The following is an 18,260-nucleotide window of genomic DNA, read 5'->3' on the forward strand; positions in this document are numbered from 1 at the left end:
CACAAGGGTTGAGAGGGGCAAATTAAAAGGTGTTTGCACCGGTGCTCAATTTCAAAGGAAAGCCCCAGCTCTAGAGCAATCAAGGTAAACAACTTTTCATTTCAGCTACAGGTAAAGAAAGCCACAGACGCCACACCTTGTGGAAACCCCCGCTGATTAAAAGCAATGAAAAATGGTGGAATTACATTAAATTACACACAGCGATCTATTGTTTACTTTGACAGAGACATATTAAAACTAAAGAAAGTCTCTGTTTTCTGCACATCCAAAGGTTCAATCCCCGGAAAACTTCTAAACTATACTATTGTTCCCTCTCGTGGCCAACGTGGGTATTACTGTATCCAAACAGTTTTAAGCGGTTAATAAAACGGAAAACTTTATTTTATTATATCTTGTCAGCAAAAACAAATAACGTTAAAATAATTTTGCTTCCTGGTGATTCCCATAGATAAGACAATACTTACGAAATTAAGAAAAATAAGAAAACGTTAAAAACAGACTAAAAAGCATGTAGAAGCATGTCATTAACCTAATGGAAACTCGAAAAAATATTATATTTCTAAATTACTTATGCACTGATTCATCATTGTTATTATTAGTTTGGCTATTAGCTGAATACCAAAAACAGTAAACAAAGGTACAAAGGTACAAGGTACAACAAAATATTGCCCTTGGTGCAGTTTGGCCATAAAAAGGTTGGGGACCCCTGATCTACAGACTTGTGAGGTTTAACAAGTGTCTCAGCAAATGTCTGATGAAGAAATACAGTGAAAGACATCCGCTTATATGTGAGTAACAGTGAAAGACATCCGCTTATATGTGATGTTGTCTTAGCTTGAGTCCAGACTTAAATCATATGAGCTCAGCGTCAGTCTGACCTGTGTCTTTCTATGTCCTCCTTAAGCTGTGTTTCCTTCAATCTCCACTATATGGCAAGGGGAGGATCATCCTCTCTACTGTCTGAACAGCCTGGCTGTCCTTTTATTGGTGCATTTTGTAGGTCAACATCACAATAGCACACTGAAAGCACTGATTCAAAACAGTTACAGTAACAGTCTTTGAGTCACAAGAATCACTGGCTCTCTTGTGTTTATACCTAAATTAGGCACCAGGATCAGCAGGGACAAGTGTATCTGCCATATATAAACATATGGGAAAGGACTGGTTACAAGACACCAGTGGGAAGGATGATGTCATCAGAGAAATAGGAACCACAGGAGGGCAGTAGAGGTAAAACACAGGTGTGTATAGATGGTGTAGAGGAAGTGATGAACCTGGGGAAGACATGAGAGGTAAGACTTCTTCAACCTGTGGCTCCTGAGCCACATCTTTGCCATGGCTCACTGTGATATAGCCCGGCTGTGCTTTAAACTATCACTGATCAATCAGAGCAGTTTTAAAAGTAGATAAGAAAATTCTGTCAATTTATACACAAGTCAAGGTTAAAACTATATACACTGTACTCTTGACTCAAGATCATGTGCATATTAATGCACTGTACTCTTGACTCAAGATCATGTGTGCAGTTACTGTCATACTAAATATTGACTTATATTGTGTTTGAATTGTATGCACCTTTTTTTGTACTATTACTATTCTATTTGTAGTATTACTACATTAATTAAAACTCCATACACTGCACTTTTGCCATCATTTAAATGGTTGAAATGTGTTTTATGTCTCTCTGTGAATTTAATTCAATAAAGAGGTCTCTGTTGGTTTTGAAAGCTGCAGACCACTGGACACAAAAAAGACAAACAGTACAAGACAAGATCATCTTCATTATTATACTATCGTTCTAATGGCTCACAGTGTGAAAATAACGAACATGTACATTTTCAGTGGTACAGGAGTAGAAGATATTGGTACACAAGCCGAGAGTGCCCTATAGCATCTGTCAGTGTAAAAATAACAATAATATAAGATATAAATAGGTTTTCTAATGTTGCTACATTACCATCAAGTTGCACCAGAGTTTGGTTCCTTGGGCAGCTTCTGGACATAGTCCTGTAGGCCTTGTAACATTGATTCTGAGTACAGGATCTTGGTGGGGATACACTGCAGTAACCAGGCCTATGTACACGCATTCACATGAACATAATATTAGTACTTTTTGATGTGCAAGACAACGTCAGCAAGTGTGAGCCAGACCAACCATGAGTGTGTGACAGACACTGCCGTACGTTTTGTCTCCAGCTGTGAGGTACAGCAGGGAGCTCTGAACGAAATTGTCTGGTGATGGAGTCATTGCGTTGGTCTGGATGTAACCGGTCATGCGAGTGGAGATTCCAAATGGAGCCACTACCTGATAAAACAAAAAACAATAACGGAAAACTAAATAAAGAAGGTAAAATCAAATTATCTAATATCATATTAAAGTCACATCAAATTACCTGTATAATAATCCCCTTATCCTTGTATTCAGCTTGAAGACCTTGAGAAAATCTCTCTACAAACACCTACAGATACATGCAGGTTATAAACATGAACAGATTTTAGGAAGATTAAAACTACAGTACTTCACGGTAATAAAGCCTCAGTGTATGTTACGACGATAAAATAAAAGTAAACATGATGTGGAAAAAAAACAAAATGTGCTGCCATTATTGCAGTCACTGTGTCCGTATAGAAAAGTACAAACCAATATAAATATTGTTTGATAAGACACACTCACATTCACATTATAAAGATGTCTTATAAAGACTTTTGTGATTGTTTTATATATTAGCTTATAGTAAATATATATATTCTGAATAACACATAAATGTCTGTGATTCACATCTGGCTTTATTCATGACCAATCAAAATGATGAAATTATTAATATATAGGTAACTTTTTATAAAGATGTCTTTCAAGACTTTCGTGATTGTTTTATATATTAGCTTATAGTCCGTTCATGCTGGTCAGTTGATGTGTGTCTCCCACTGAATGCTCCACAACCCTATGCTTGGTGTCAAGATGGTATTTTAAATTTGACAAGCTTTGGTGAAATGAAAATGTTTTTCCCACAGAGTGAGTAACTTAATTTCCAGACTATAATCCTCTTTCACACGCTTTGAACCCTGCAGCTTAAAAAAGGATGCGGCTAATTTATGGGTTTTATGGCCTAAAGAAGTTCAAACTTCTAAGTTTGAACTTAGAAGTCATTTTGCCTACCAGAAAATGACTTTTCTGGTAGGCTACTGTGTGTTATATTAGTAGCGTATCTAACGAAGTTCAAACCGGTAGTGATCAATGACTTTTCTGGTAGGCTACTGTGTGTTATATTAGTAGCGTATGTCTGTCTGTGACTTCACGTGCGAATGAGAATGGTAGGCGAATGCGAACAGTAGCGAAAGTTGAGAGCAGTTTAAACCCTGTCATGTTGAAGCATGAGTTGGTTATATAGGAGCTGTTAAAACTCTGTTTATGTTCTGTTGTGCTCAGGGTGGCTGATAATACCACCCTATCATCCCTGTTACTGTTTACCTCTACTGTGGAAAAGCACAAAGTGAAGGGAGCTAACGTTAGCTTCGGCCGTGAAGCAGATCAATAAGTCCCCTCTTTGGATTCCAACTACAGTCCGGGCGCCGAAAGCAGGAAAGAGCTAACGTGTAACCACTCGTGTTAGCCTGTGTAAATATCCCATGTTACAACGTAGACACCTGTGGCTTATAGAGAGGTGCGGCTTGTATATGTACTTCTTCTTTTCCTTTCCGCTTTGTTCTTTTTTTTTAGGGGTTGCCACAGAGTATCATCATTTTCCATCTCACCTTGTTCTCTACATCTTCTACTCTGACTCCAACTATCTGCATGTCCTCCCTCACAGCATCCATATCTCCTCTTTGGCCTTCCTCTTTGTCTCTTACCTGGTAGCTCCATTTCTAGCATTCTTCTACTAATGTATCCACTGTCCCTTCTCTGCATCTGTCCATCACCACGGCAAACAAGCAGGGGCTCAGGGTCAATCCTTGATGTAATCCCACCTCCACCTTAAAGTCTTCTGACCTTCCAACAGCACACCTCACCTCTGTAGTACTATTCTCATACATGTCCAGTACCAATCTAACATACTTCTCTGCCATTCCTGACTTAGTGTCTTCCTCATACACTTCCTCATACAAAACCACAATTCCTCCCTTGGCACTTTGTCATATGCCTTTTCTAAATCTACAAATACACAATGTAGCTCCTTCTGACCTTCTCTGTACTTCTCCATCAGCATCCTTAAGGCAAATAATGCACTCTTCCTAGGCATGAAACCATACTGTTGTTCACAAATCTCCACTTCCTGCCTCAACCTAGCTTCAACTACTTCTTCCCAAATCTTCATTGTATGACTCATCAACTTTATCCCTCTGTAGTTGTTACAACTCTGTGCATCACCCTTCTTATGAATTAACACCAGAACATTTTTCCTCCACTCGTCAGGCATCTTGTCAGTCTCTACAATTCTGTTAAACAACCCAGTCAGGGAATCTACCGCCACTTCCCCTAAACACTTCCATACTCCCACTGGTATGTCATCAGGACCAACTGACTTCCCACTCTTGATCCTCTTTAGGGCTTTTCTTACTTCCCCCTTTCTAGTCTGATCTACCTTCTTCCTGATAGTTTCTGGCTCCTCATTCCTATGTTCCCTTTCATTTTCCTCATTCAACAACTCCTCAAAGTACTCCTTCCATCTTCTCAGCACACCTTCCTCACTTCTGATCACATTCCTATCTCTGTCCTTAATTAACCCAACCTGCTGCTTTCTTTCTTTCCCAGCTTGATTTCTCTGTCTCGCCAATCTATACAACTCCTTCCTTTGTGTCCAAACTCTCATACAACTCCTCATATGACTTTTGTTTGGCCTTGGCCACTTTCCTCCTCACCTCCCCTGTCCTGTCTTTGTACTTCAGTCTGTTCTCTTCTGTTCATTCACTGCCCCATCTCTTCTTGGCTAATCTCTTTCTCTGCACACTCTCCTGTACCTCATCATTCCACCACCAGGTCTCTTTGTCTTCCTTTCTCTGCCCAGAGGACATACCTAGCACCCTCCTCAAAACGGCCCAGAACTGCACTTCCTTCCTTCCTAAAATAAGGATCAGTCTTCAAAATATTTCTCTGTCCTGAATTTCCACTACTTTATCTTCTGCTCTGTCTTCACTTTCTTCCTTTTATCACCTCCATCATCATCTTTCACACTACCATCCAATGTTGTTTGGCTACCACCACCTTACAGTCTCTAATCTTCCTCAGATCTGTGTGGACCTGCCTCCACTCTTGTAAGTCACCCTGGGTTCCTGCTTCTTTTAGAAATAGCTGTTTACCACAGCCATTTCCGTTCTCTTTGCGAAATCTACCATTGCCTGTCCTTCCAAAGTTCTATCCCTAACGCCAAACCTGCCCATCACTTCCTCATCACCTCTTTTCCCTCCCCTACATGATCATTAAAGTCTGCTCCAATCACCACTCTCTCTCCCCTGGGGATGCTCTCTATCACCCAATCCAGCTCCTCTTCTTCTTTGTCTTCGTCCTATTTACACCAGTAGCCTGTAGGTGAACAGTACTGTTGGCGGTTGTTGTTAACACAGGCCCCGAAAGGTATGGAAAACGTTGTAGGCATACTTGATTTGGCTAAAGGTTTTACACCAGATGCCCTTCCTGAGGGTTTTGCGGCTTATATATGTACTTTTTTTTTCTTCTTAAATTTAGTGGGTTGTATATGTACTTTTTTTTTTCTTCTTAAATTTAGTGGGTGCTTTGTATTCAGGTTCACTCAATAGTCCGATAATTACGGTAAATAATAACATATGTATTGACTGTATTTGAGCAGCGATAAGAAGATGGAATGTGGGAATATTGAATAAACAGTCATTCACTGATTTGTTTTACAAATAAATAAGCCTGGTTAACATGTTAATTTTGAAAGGCCAATTGCAGGGATGTGCCTTATGAGCTGTATGACGTATATGCAGCGTATCTGTATTACGTAATTGTGCCTCTCTCACCTTGGATGCAGCATATAATGTGTACATGGGGAACGGAATACAAGCTGTCCCAGATGAAATGTTCACCATCAACCCTTTTCTCCTGTTGAGGCAGAAAGAAAAAAAATGAAGGGCTGGAAACTCAGTGTTCATCAAATTGTTCCTTATATTGTTTTGCACTTTCTTCTAATAAAGCAAATGAAGAAACCTGTTCTCCATGCCTGGGAGGATTATTTTGCACATCTGGAGAATGAAATAAAATATTTTAAGATTGTTTTGAGAGTTTAATAATTGTTTCAGTGCTAGGTTTGGTTCATTTGACATTACACTTACACATTTGACACCTGTTTGTGTTTATATGGTGTTTATGTTTTATGTCTTTCATTTACATTTAGTTTATTCCTCCTCTTACCTTAACCATAGTCTTCATATTGCAGTTGATCACATTTAGAATTGTCTGAAATAAAAAATAACCACCTTAACTTTGGCTTATTTCCTGACATTACAAAACAGTTTCTAGCAGGAGACTGAGTTCATGTCTCAGATACTGAGGATTGATATTCAGGTGAGAATAATCCAGAGTGCTGTAAAAAATGGGAGAGACATTACCATATTTTCCGGACTATAAATTGCAATTTTTCCTTCTTTGGCTGTGTTTGCGACTTATATTCATGTGCGTCTCATATAGACTGTATATAATTTCCCGTGTTCGTTATTTTTCACCACAGCCACTAGATGGCACTGGTGAGACTTATACTGCAGAGCGACATATATGTTTTCTTCTTCATTATGCATTTTTTGGCCGGTGCAATTTATAGTCCAGAAAATAAGGTATTCTCTAATCGTTATCTATGCTTCTTTTGTAAGACAATTTAATTTGGCTTTTGTGTTTATCTTTTAGCTTTTTTAGGCTCATCTTATGTTATTTTGCAAAAGAAAAATAAGAAATTGAAATTGTAGTTTAATGACAAATGCAAACTTTTTTATAAAAAATGCATTACTGTGGTCTTTTCACTGACCTTCTCCAAGTCCGGACACTCAAGGAATCTGAAGGGGATTAAGCTGGGCAGCATGCCTACATTATTGACTTAGAAAAAATGAGAAGTAATTATTTTGTGTGTGAAAACTATATTCATATTTATTGTTTATGTCAAGATTTAATTAAACTATAATTTCGAACCTAAAACCCCGATGTTCAGGTCCTTAAGTTGAACCTCAATTTTGCTGAAAATGTTTTCTTTTGTGAAATCTGTCACTATGACTTTCACCCTCCGACCTGTTCTCTCACCTATGGCCAATGAAAACTAAGAGTTAACATTACACAAAGCATGGCACATCGCATCATGTCAGCATCACACATTAAAGCAGTAAAAACAAAAACATAATATATATATTACATATAATATATTATATAAGTACTATAAACATAAGTATATACAGCATATATGTCTGTGTGTTTATAAATAATATATGATGATATACATATACATATATGGAAATATATTTATGTATACAGTGCAGTACTTAAAATATATATTTATGTATATATGTATATTTATTTGTCTCATCTTATATTTGTGTGTGTAGTCTATACAGTATATGTGTATCAGTGATCTGTTTGTGGAAAGTCTTCTCTTGTTTACTGCTTAATACAGCCCCTATGTAATGTAATGTTAGTAATCTGGAGAAATACAGATATGAGTCGTATGTTATTATTATTATTTAAATGTATTTATTTATTTTTTACCAATTTCCTTGGCAACCTTGTCCAGTGCTGCTTTGGTTCGACTCATGATAACAACGTCCATTCCCCTCTCAGCCAACTAAAAATAAACATATATGATTTTGAACTGGAATAAATTTAAACATATTTGGTTTAATTTATAAAAAAAACTGTATAAAATGAATACAAGCTGTGTTTTTAAAATTTCTCTACTTCGTCCTGCACTTACTGCTAATGCATATGCTTTGCCAACACCTTCTGAAGCTCCGGTAACCACTGAAATAACAAGGATACAGGGACTGGTGTTAGAAACAGTTTCCATCACTTTTTCCTGGAGTTCTCTCTACAAGAACTAGGAGCACAGAGTTGCATTCTATGTTTCTTCCTCTGCTGCTACTCCGTAGAAGGCTCTGTAGAAGGTATTTCTACTGACGTTAACACTACACCCGTCCTGTTATAATAGGCTGTACCAATACAGCGTGTTCCTCCTAGTTCTGATAAAGGACTTACTGAGAGCAAACAGGAACTGCTTGTTTGTAAAGGCTCACTTCTCCACCATCCTCTCACAAAACTCAGGCTCCCTTTTTTCTCCTTTTACAAATACTGAAACAAGTATTTGGTTATAAACCAAAGCTTCTTAAGCCAGTGTCTCTAACATCTTTGCAAAGGTTTTATCAATATATTTGATCCAGTGTTGAAGCTGTGTTTCATTTTATTTAATCAGGTTTTTCAACTCTTCATATTGAATGTAATGTAATTAATATAAGATTTCTAAAATACAACTCTGTACTTGGTACCTCAGACAATTTAGGAACAACTTGTTGAGGATTCTGACACAAATTAGTAAAAGTGCATTCAGGCTCCTTCAAAGAAACCTGGTCCTGCTCCAACATTCCTTCATGTTCCAGATCCTCTTACACATTGTTCAGACTTCATGGACAGGTCAGTTGCCAGACAGCTGCATGTGAGGACTTGACAACTGAAAAGAAGTTGAACAATGTTTTTTTTAACAGATTGTGCAAGAGTATGGCCCCAAGGGTTAAAAAAGACTGATCTAGTATAAAGTCATGTTTCATTTGGTGTTGATTCTGCACTGAAGAAATCATGGCCTCATCAACACCTCTGGAGTTCCCTTTAAATTTAGAAATTATTTTAACGTCACTTCACCCCATGCACTTAACTGCTAAAGTGGTATTTATATTTGATTTGATGGTGTTTCATAGTTATGACATTACACATCACAGACAATATGAATCAGACCAGTCTGGAGCCAGTTTGAAAACCAAGGGCCATCTCATTCAACTTAATTGTTGTGCATCATGAGCAGATAGCAGCTTTTTCACATATTAATCTAATCTATATTATTTTATTTTTTTTAAAAATGACTGAATACCACCTATTGCGCTATCGTTAGCAACAAAGTTCGTACCGCTAGCGATCACTGACCCCTCTGGTGTGCTCAGTGTGGCTGATAATAAAGACCCCAACTTCCCTGTTTCTGTTCACCTCTGCTGTAGACAAGCACAAAGTGAAGGGAGTTAGCCCCGGAGCTAATGTTAGCTTCGGCCCTGGAGCAGATCACTAAGTCTCCCCTGTGCAACTACAGTCGGGGAGCTGAAGCAGGAAAGAGCTAACGTGTAACAGTCACTGTTCGGAAAATATATATATATTTAATTAAAAGTGAAAAAAAAATCTTTCTGTGTAGCATCTCACTGTGTAAATATGCAGCTTACATTCTGGTGCACTTAATAAGGAAATTAAGGTAAAATGGTTTAAAATCAACAAATGCAGCCTGGAACTCGTTGTTCCACTCACCATTTTTCCTCTGCTGGAATTGAATCAAAATGGGCTTGGGTGAAGAAAAAGAGATTGGCTGAGAATTCTCCATTTCTTTTCTCTGAGGTTGCCTTAAGCACTGTGGGAGAATGAACAACCTCTGCAAAAGATGCCAAAGGAAACCTGGGTACTTGATGAGACAGCTTTGGGACCTCCAGGAATTCATTGAGAAACAGACTGGGGCGCAAGTCAGTGCTTACTGTGTGCTTTTCACCTAGTTTTTTTCCACTTTAATTTATATATAAACAAAGTCAGATCAGGAATCTGATCTTCAAAATTGTGCCAGATGGATAAGTCACCTGAAGACACCAGAGTTTGACAGTAATGAGCTGTCACTTAGTACTTTGTTATCTTAAATGAAGTGTTCACCAGTTCATCACAAGTCACTTTCACAGGTCATTTACACTCGCTGAAGTCAGTGTGAACTAAGAGCAGATCTTGAAAACTGCATAGAAAGAACCTCAGTTACCACTGCGGTTAGGCAAAAGCACTAATTCCTTTTCCTGTGTGGCCTACTGTATGTAAGTTGATATTATAACTTTACTCATGCACTATGACCTAGAGTGCAAGACAGCAGGTCAGACAGAAGTAATCAAGTGCAAACACACACCCATGCACACGCTGCTCACCTGCCCACTCTCCCATTGATGTGAAAAATGTCTCTGGCAGCGGAAACCACATTTTTGGAAAAAGCATTCTACTGAAAAGCAGCAGTTTCATTCCGCAGTAGATAGAAACTGCAGCACCGAGACAAACAAAGAACTTTTCAATTAAATCCATTGCTTTTTCCAGAGTCTCTCTGTGTTCGTATCTGCTCTGTGAGGAAACCTCTAGCCCAGAGAGGGAAAAAAAGGGATTGACACTTGGAGGATATGACTTAACAAGAGGACACTCCCATTGGGGCAACCTCAAACTCAGTGTCTTTTTTAGTTGTGGTTTTTGAAGTATTTCAATGTGCTAACTGACATCAGTACAATGAAAATATGTGGTCTGGACATTTTTTGTTTTTGTTCTTCTTGTTCTGTCTTATTATGCCTTCTTCTTGTTATTACATGCGTGAAGTTTAGGCCTAATTGCTTGCAAATTCCTAGGTCACCGTGAAGAAAAGAATTAGACAAACTGACCACGAGCTACTCAGCAGCTCAAGTCAGGAAAATAATTTGACAAAATTTTCAACTGCATGTTTAATAATTGTTTCCAATATTTACTGTAGATTATTACAACACTTAGTTTTTCAATTACTTACAATTACCTGAGCCCAACCAATATTGTAATAAAAAAGCTAAAATGATACATGTATTACATAGTTCAGATAACATTGGAGCATTGTATTTTTGTAATTTTATTATTTTTATTATTATTTATAAATAAGAACATGTTACTGCTTGTGTGAACTACTTGTAATTCAGTCCATTTTGCAGTAAATTGGTTGGGAATAAAACACAAAATTGCTCTGTAATGCTACAGTAAATTGGTTGGGAATTGAAAGATTCTTGCTGTGTGAGGTGTCTTGAGTGCCTAAGGGGTAAAATGGCCTCCGTGTTCTGCCTTGTTGATCTACACACCCATCACTGTAATCTAATTACTGATTTTGAAACTGTAATCCCTTAATCTTTACTTGAAAAAAATAATATTGGGTTAGAGTAATGCGTTACTCTTGTACCACTACTGCCCATCTCTGCACACTAGCCACGACAACTGAGATAAAGATAACAGGTAAATATATTTTATAATCAAAGTTTAGTACATTAACCAACAAGTAGTCTTTTTAAAATAAATATTGTTTAATAAACATAGCCACACATTTAAAACAAGTGTTCACCTGTATTTTTGTTTTAAATGAAACTGTCTCAACTCATTCAACATACAGTGGAACAACAATGTAAAACTTTGCAATGCTTTTTACTCTTTTAATGCAACATTCACTGGCATGACACACCTCATTTCTTATGTTGATCAGTTTGACACAAAACTAGAGGGGAAAATACAATAGTCAAACAATAGTTGGAGAAACATATGAAGTAAAACCTGAAAGCAACAACAGAAGTTATTTAGTAACAGTGTGTCTGAGGGAAAACAAATAAACAAATAAAAAACATAAGCAAATTAGTCAGTTTATGTCAATCAAAAAGACCATTAGTTTGAGAGACATAAGACAAGATATAATAAGAGGTAATTCTTCACAGGGCTATGACACCTGTGGTATCACATTATTTCTTCATACCCACACACAGGCACATCTGTACAGTATGTACCAGATGTGTGTTGAAAGATTTTTTAGTAATACTGTGCAGGAAGAATGCTACTCAGTCAGTGCTACTATAGAATTCCGAAGACAAAAGATTTTTTAGTAATACTGTGCAGCAGTGCTACTATAGAATTCCGAAGACAACAAAGGAACTCCAAATCAATCACTGGTTTGGTTACAAGAGTTTTGACACTGAACGGAACCCTACGCACTTTCCAACAAACTGTGGTTACAATGGCAGCACCACGGCTGCCAGATCTCTGAAGGAAGATATTTGTATTTTTAATGTCCAGATTTTTGGTAGTGCAATAGAAAAACATTGGGCTTTATAAACACCACTGGGTTCATGAGTCACTCAATCAATGTCAAAAGGGGTCTGAGAAAATATGCATGAAAAGCACATGAAGGGGTGTGATGTTCAAAGTCACAAAGTAAATAGAGGCCAACTAAGATAAAATATCTGACCTTTTCCTGTAGATTGAACAATATTTGTGAATTGAAATAGATCTTATACCCCAAAAGTAGAGGAAAAGGAGGTTCAGTACACATTGTCTTAGTAGAAAAAAAAGCTAATGAATGTAAATCTGCCTGACTTTTTGACATCAAGTCAGGCCAGGCCATGGTCATTGTTAGGTGTTGTTGCTGATAAATGAAAGGTGGTGGAAGAGATTTGCATCATTGCTGTGCAGCAGGAAATTTCTAGTATAGCAGGTGGTCCCCACAATAAAATAGGCAAGTTCTTAAATGAAGCCAAGACACATGTATGATTGACAAAGGTTCTAACCTAGGGTTGGCTGAACCTGATACTTGATATTGGTCTAAATTTCAGTATCAAACACACACAAAAAATATCGCCTCAGCAACTGCAATTCGTTTCATGCTGGAGGTGAATTAAATTTATCAGATTGATATTGGTACTAGCGAATAATCCAGGTTGCAGTGTCAGTATCATATCTGATAAAGTTGTATTGAGCTATCACTAGTTAAAACCCTCTGCTGAATCACTGGCCACTGCTGACCAGATTCATGTACATCAAGTAAGTTCATCAGCAGGTATATATAAAAATCTAAAGTGACAGAAGATACTACATAAAAGTAAACACATTGGTTCTTTTGCTCTGTTTGTTTGTCCCTGACAACATTTAATAAATAGCATTGAACAACATTTTTAAATATTCCCATAAACACAAAGCAAAGAGAACTCTTGACCATTATACATCTTATTATAATTTATGAAATCAAACAAATTATTCCAAGAGTTTTTTCCACTCTTGCAGAGTAACCATCTAATACAGAGTGTAAGTTTGAATATATCAACACACTCATGCACATATATGTATATGTATACTGTGTCAGGGGTAAACTTCCTGCCCTGTCCTTGGTCTGAGCAAGCAAAAGTGTATTGAGACATGAGATGGTATTTTAAGCTTGAAGTGCTCCAGTAAATTGAAAGCACTTCCTCACAATATGCATAAATAACGGTGCCTGTAATATTGGATATATAGTGTGCATCAGTGTACTCATGTGTTAAAACCTTAACTCATGGATTTCACAAATAAATTAAATGTTAATGCATTAATTGACATCTCTGATATACATTTTGATTTCTAGAAAATCTACAAAAACTTCAACATGGTTTTTAGTCTCTTTGCTTCTCTAAGAAATGGAGCAAATTTTTTTTGGTGAATGCAACCTTCTGCTCCTGCTCACAGAGCCTGGATGGACAAGACTCTATTAGACACAGACAGAGACCGGTACAGTAACATGTTCTAGTCATGCTACTGTAGTAACATGACCAGTCCATGTGAACCTCCACTGGAAAAACACAAAGGAGGTTAGTGAACCTCCTTTGTGTTTGTCCAGTGACTACCCACTACTAATAAACAACAACTGTGGGTAAAGGTCAGACAAACGACCACAAACGATACAACCAGTTTGACAAACGGTTCAACAACAAGAAACTTACAAGAAATTAACTTCTTTTTGTCAACAAGGGGACTTTAAAATAACAAACCCATCAAAAACACTCTTTTTTGAAATGACCATGTTGAAGTGCTTTCTCCATAATTGTCTCTGCTGTTTGCCTCTGATTGAGAAGCAGCATCACACTCAGAAGACTGTTAAGACTGGCTTCTTTGCCCTCCTTCTCCACCCAGATGTTCAACAGCTCATGGACCCTGTCCTCGTAGAGAAGATGGTCCCTACTTTTGATCACGTTGTCCGAAATGCCAAGGTTGCGGAAGAACCTCCTGTGGTAGTCCACCTCCATCTCTTCGAAAAACTCGAAACATTTTTTCAGAGATTCCACACCTGCAGTCAAAAGTTAAGTCATTTTGTAAAGTAAATTCAGGTTAAAAAACAACTGAGAACTAGATGATTACATATTCTAAATAAAATCTATAATCAGGCTTAAAAATAACCCCTGGTTTTAATTTTAAATCTTACTTATCAACTGCAAGTCAAAACTGAGAACAATGTTGTTCTCTTAAATTAGAGATATTAATAATTTGACATTGGAATTTTATGTTGAAATGTTTGTTTCTATAAAAATGTTAAAATAAAAGATAGAAGTTCAGATGTTATACTCAATCGCATTACAATCCTCTTCTAATATAGAAATGAGCCTAAAAACACTTTAAAAACACTTAAAAAATTGTACTGAATGAGGAAAAGAAGAATCACTACAATTTTACTGTAATTTGAGTTTGTACTGAATGAGGAAAAGAAAAAATCATCATCACTACAATTTTACTGTAATTTGAGTTTCAAGTTTTGTTGTTTTTGTTTAACTAGGGAAGTTTAGAGACTATTTTATATGAATCTTTGGGCTTTTGTGTGATATAAACACAGCTTTACCATTGACAGGAATGACGTCTGGTAACTCCTCTTCTTTCTGTACAAGGAAAAATCGTTAAAATAAATATAAATCACAGCTTGAAGGAATGATTCGGGTAAAAAGAAAGGCATATGCCGTAATTTCCAGACTATTGAGCACACCTGAATATAGGCCGCACCCACTAAATTAAAAAAAAAAAAATAATTGAACATATAGGCTGCACTTCTCTATAAGCTGTGCAAGTGTCCACATTGTAACATGGGATATTTAGATTTTTTTTCCACTTTTAGTTGATTTTTTCTTTTCCGAACAGTGTCTGTAACAAAGTTGGTTCCACGTTAGCTCTTTGCTGCTGCGGTGCCCCGACAGTAGTTGGAATTAACACAGGAGACTTATAATCGTCTATAGTTATAATCTCGTCTATAGTTATAATCTGTTATTATAAGTTGTTATCGAAGCATTAATGATGCTCCGGGGTGCAGGTCTTACAGAGAGCAACAGAAGCATTTGTAATCTGTACAAGAGTGCCAGTTTGCAAGCTAGTGCATGTTACATTTATAGTTTGCTGGATACATTTGTGTGTGTGTACAAGAATATGAGTGGGGGCCAGTGCCTTCAGCAATTTCGGTTTGGGCTGCTTGGATCATTGGAAAAATAATAACACGTACCTGTCACTTATCTAATCTTATTCTTGCATGTTCTCCATTCAACTACAGGCTACATTAATTCTCCAAGGCAGTGCAGCTGCAACATCACAGCCGATTAGATGGGTTCTACCATCTGAGTGGGAATGGGAATTCTCCCCTCCCAAAAGTTTCAGTTGGTTGGGCCCAAGAGTCGTCTTTTCTGTATAGCGGTAACATGAAATAATATTGGCACAGAACAGTGCAAACCGTCAGTTGGTGGCGAGGGAGGGCAGAAAGAGAACGGGTTGAGCCAAAAAGGCGAGGTTATAAAAAAGAGTGCCAAATGCGCACAATTAACACAAGTTTTCAAGAGGACAGATCTCATGTGCAGCTGGTAGAATACTGAGAGTTATAGATACAATTTTATATTGTCAGTGTATAACGTAGCAAAAGTTTTGAATGTCAACTTAGTGTAGGTTTGTTTATTTTGTAGAGCCCAGTATACAACATCACACATTTCCAGTTTCAAAATGGAAAAAAATCTATATATACATAATTTAGAAGTGTAATATATTGTAAGAATCTGACACTTAACGCTTTACACTACACACACAGTGAAGCTTTATTGATGAAAAGTCTTGCTGTTTAGCCACAACTCACTCTTCTTTTAATTATTTTAATTTAAATTAAACACTGTTAACCTATGCCTGAACTTTTACCCAATAAAAAGGCACTGTAAGAGCTAGCTGCTGTTTCATTTATTCAAATTCCTCCTCCCTAGCAAAGTGGGCTGGAGAAACAATAATGAATAGATTTGCAATCACTGGCTAGCACGCCTAAGGTCAAGCTGGTTGTTTTAGTGTTTTTCCACTGACTACGTGAGTTTCAGTATAAGTGAAATGGTGAATAATAACATAGAATATAATTTTGTCATAATATCTGCTCCAGGGCTGAAGCTAACATTAGGTCCGGGGCTAACTTCCTTCACTTTGTGCTTGTCCGCAACAGAAGCACACAGAAACAGGGAAGTTGGGCTCTTTATTATCAGCCACACCGAGCACAACAGTAGATAAACAGCATTTTAACAGCTCCTGTATAACCAACTCACGCTTCAAAATGACAGGGCTCAAACTGCTCTCAACTATCGTTACCATTCTCTCTCTTGTGTGCCCCATGCACATATATGCACACAAACATTCAGACATCCACTTCTAGTATAAGCACACAATAGCCTGCTCACAAACTCAAATTCACAGACAGACATCCGCTTCTAGTATAAGCACACAATAGCCTGCCAGAAAACTAATTGATCGCTAGCGGTATGAACTTCGTTAGCCCGTAAAAATCCATATATTAGCCGCATCATTGTTTAAGCTGCAGGTTTCAAAGCATGTGAAAAAAGTAGCAGCTTATAATAATTTGTCAAGTTAAGACAACAAAAACAAAGTTGGGAAATGAGAAATCTGCAACAGGTGAAATGAAAGGGTGACATTTTCTATTATAAGAACATCACCTCAGAGTAAACACTGAAACCATGACAGGGATTGTGAACTCTGTTTGATTCCCTCTCAGTTCTGAAACCTCACATCTCTAAGAAACCAGCGGATTCACAGACAAGCATCATATTGTGGATGGAAGAGACGGCACATCCTCCTGACAGGCACATCAGGAGACACCGGACTGTCATTACATTACTAGGCCTGAAATCCTCCCAAATTATTTTTACAAATTATTTTTAGAAGCACTATATACAGTATGCCTGTATTTACTGTTTATCTACATAGGGGAGGTCAAACTCATTTTCACAGGGGGAGAGGGAGTGGGGCAAATCAGCAACAATGTTCCCCTTGAAGGTCTGGTTGTAATTGTAAAACTGTATAGTATGTCTCTACTAGTATGTGAACTACTCCATAAAATATTATTACTACATGTTTCTGCAGTTGAGTATGATTTATTCAAGTTACAAATGCTGTTAATTGCTCTGTGTAATAAAAAAAATAATTTGTCAAGTTAAGAAACTCAGTGACATGGACTATATTATAAGGCAATGAAACACATTTTAAGCTCCTGCGGCCCCACAAAATGACTTGGCGGGTCACTTTTGTCCTGCGGACCATATGACATAAATTATATAGATATAATATGTAGATATGTTTATCTATAGCTATTATAGATTCATACAGAATATACTGCTGAGATGCCTATTGTTGGTGATACAGTGTATAATCTGTATGTTTTCAGTGATTACGGATTATAACAAAGTGTTCCCTCTTTTTTTTAAATCAATGAAAATATAAAAGAAGTCAATCAGTGACAAGATGACATTGACTTGCAATACATGAGAGTGGACTTTAAGTTGTGTAACCACTAAATTATATATTTAAAAATTGATTTTGTAAATTGTTTGTACATCCACACTTATTTTTGTACCGAAAATGTACCAATCCGTGATATCAATACCAGGGTACACACCAAACCCTGGCTTTCTTGTGATGTTACATCCTTGATGTGCATGTTAAAAAACAATCTCTTGTATTAAGTAAAGAAAGTTGTAAGAAATCCACGAGACTTTTTGTTAATTTACTCAGTTAGTGCAGTGTTAGTTGTAGAAGCAAACAAGTTAATGGGCAGAGAGCATTAAATAATAAGTGTTTGTTAATAGAATAAACAAGACTGAGATTAGGGAACAGTTGGGGGTGAGGATAGAGATAACACGCTGCTGCTGCTATTCTCACCAAGCTGTTGGGCTGCCAAATGACCAGTGTGCGCTATTCTCACCAAACTGTTGGGCTGCCAAATGACCAGTGTGCTGTTTTTCGTGGGGCTGCAGACAGAGGTTGCCAGGCCAGTTAGACTGTGCTGAGAGTTACTGGCTGAGCTGTTGAGGCTTTCACAAAGCACTTTACACTAATCCTTTGTAGCAATCAACGATACGGATCTCGCCACCTGCCAGCTTGAAGAGCTAAACCTTTGTCCTTCTCCACTGCTCCTTTCAACTGAGATATACTGGTTGGTATGTATGGAAAAAAAGACAAT

At 37.4% G+C, this 18,260-nt stretch overlaps 1 protein-coding gene across 6 annotated transcripts; it reads right to left on the reverse strand.

The window, feature by feature from the left end:
* Nucleotides 1-810: 810 nt before the first annotated feature.
* hsd17b3 (hydroxysteroid (17-beta) dehydrogenase 3) lies at nt 811-10,708 on the reverse strand. Of its 6 annotated transcripts, none has more exons than XM_017030963.2 (12): nt 10,144-10,708; nt 7,908-7,954; nt 7,703-7,778; nt 7,136-7,243; nt 6,975-7,042; nt 6,368-6,412; nt 6,164-6,198; nt 5,977-6,058; nt 2,394-2,459; nt 2,184-2,305; nt 1,958-2,073; nt 811-1,274 (listed from the first exon to the last, which is right to left on the reverse strand). In XM_017030963.2, the coding sequence occupies exons 1-12, from the start codon at nt 10,292-10,294 to the stop codon at nt 1,102-1,104; spliced, it is 1,089 nt and encodes a 362-aa protein (XP_016886452.1). In that variant the 5' UTR covers nt 10,295-10,708; the 3' UTR covers nt 811-1,101. The 6 variants fall into 6 exon arrangements, with proteins under 6 accessions (XP_016886452.1, XP_024909638.1, XP_024909640.1 ...); XM_025053870.1 differs by lacking the exon at nt 10,144-10,708 and adding an exon at nt 9,494-10,136; XM_017030966.2 differs by having other exon boundaries at nt 1,134-1,274; nt 2,156-2,305.
* Nucleotides 10,709-18,260: the final 7,552 nt, after the last annotated feature.

Source organism: Cynoglossus semilaevis, unplaced genomic scaffold (genome assembly GCF_000523025.1).
Source record: "Cynoglossus semilaevis isolate Cse_v1.0 unplaced genomic scaffold, Cse_v1.0 scaffold880, whole genome shotgun sequence".
NCBI lineage: Eukaryota > Metazoa > Chordata > Actinopteri > Pleuronectiformes > Cynoglossidae > Cynoglossus > Cynoglossus semilaevis.

Coding starts and splice junctions, on each gene's coding strand:
- hsd17b3 (XM_025053870.1), bottom strand. CDS start 9,680: ATGAATTCCTGGAGGTCCCAAAGCTGTCTCATCAAGTACCCAGGTTTC. Junction 6,059..6,163: donor CTCCCAGGCATGGAGAACAG/GTTTCTTCATTT, acceptor CTGCCTCAACAG/GAGAAAAGGGTTGATGGTGA. Junction 1,275..1,957: donor AACTCTGGTGCAACTTGATG/GTAATGTAGCAA, acceptor TGTCTTCCCCAG/GTTCATCACTTCCTCTACAC.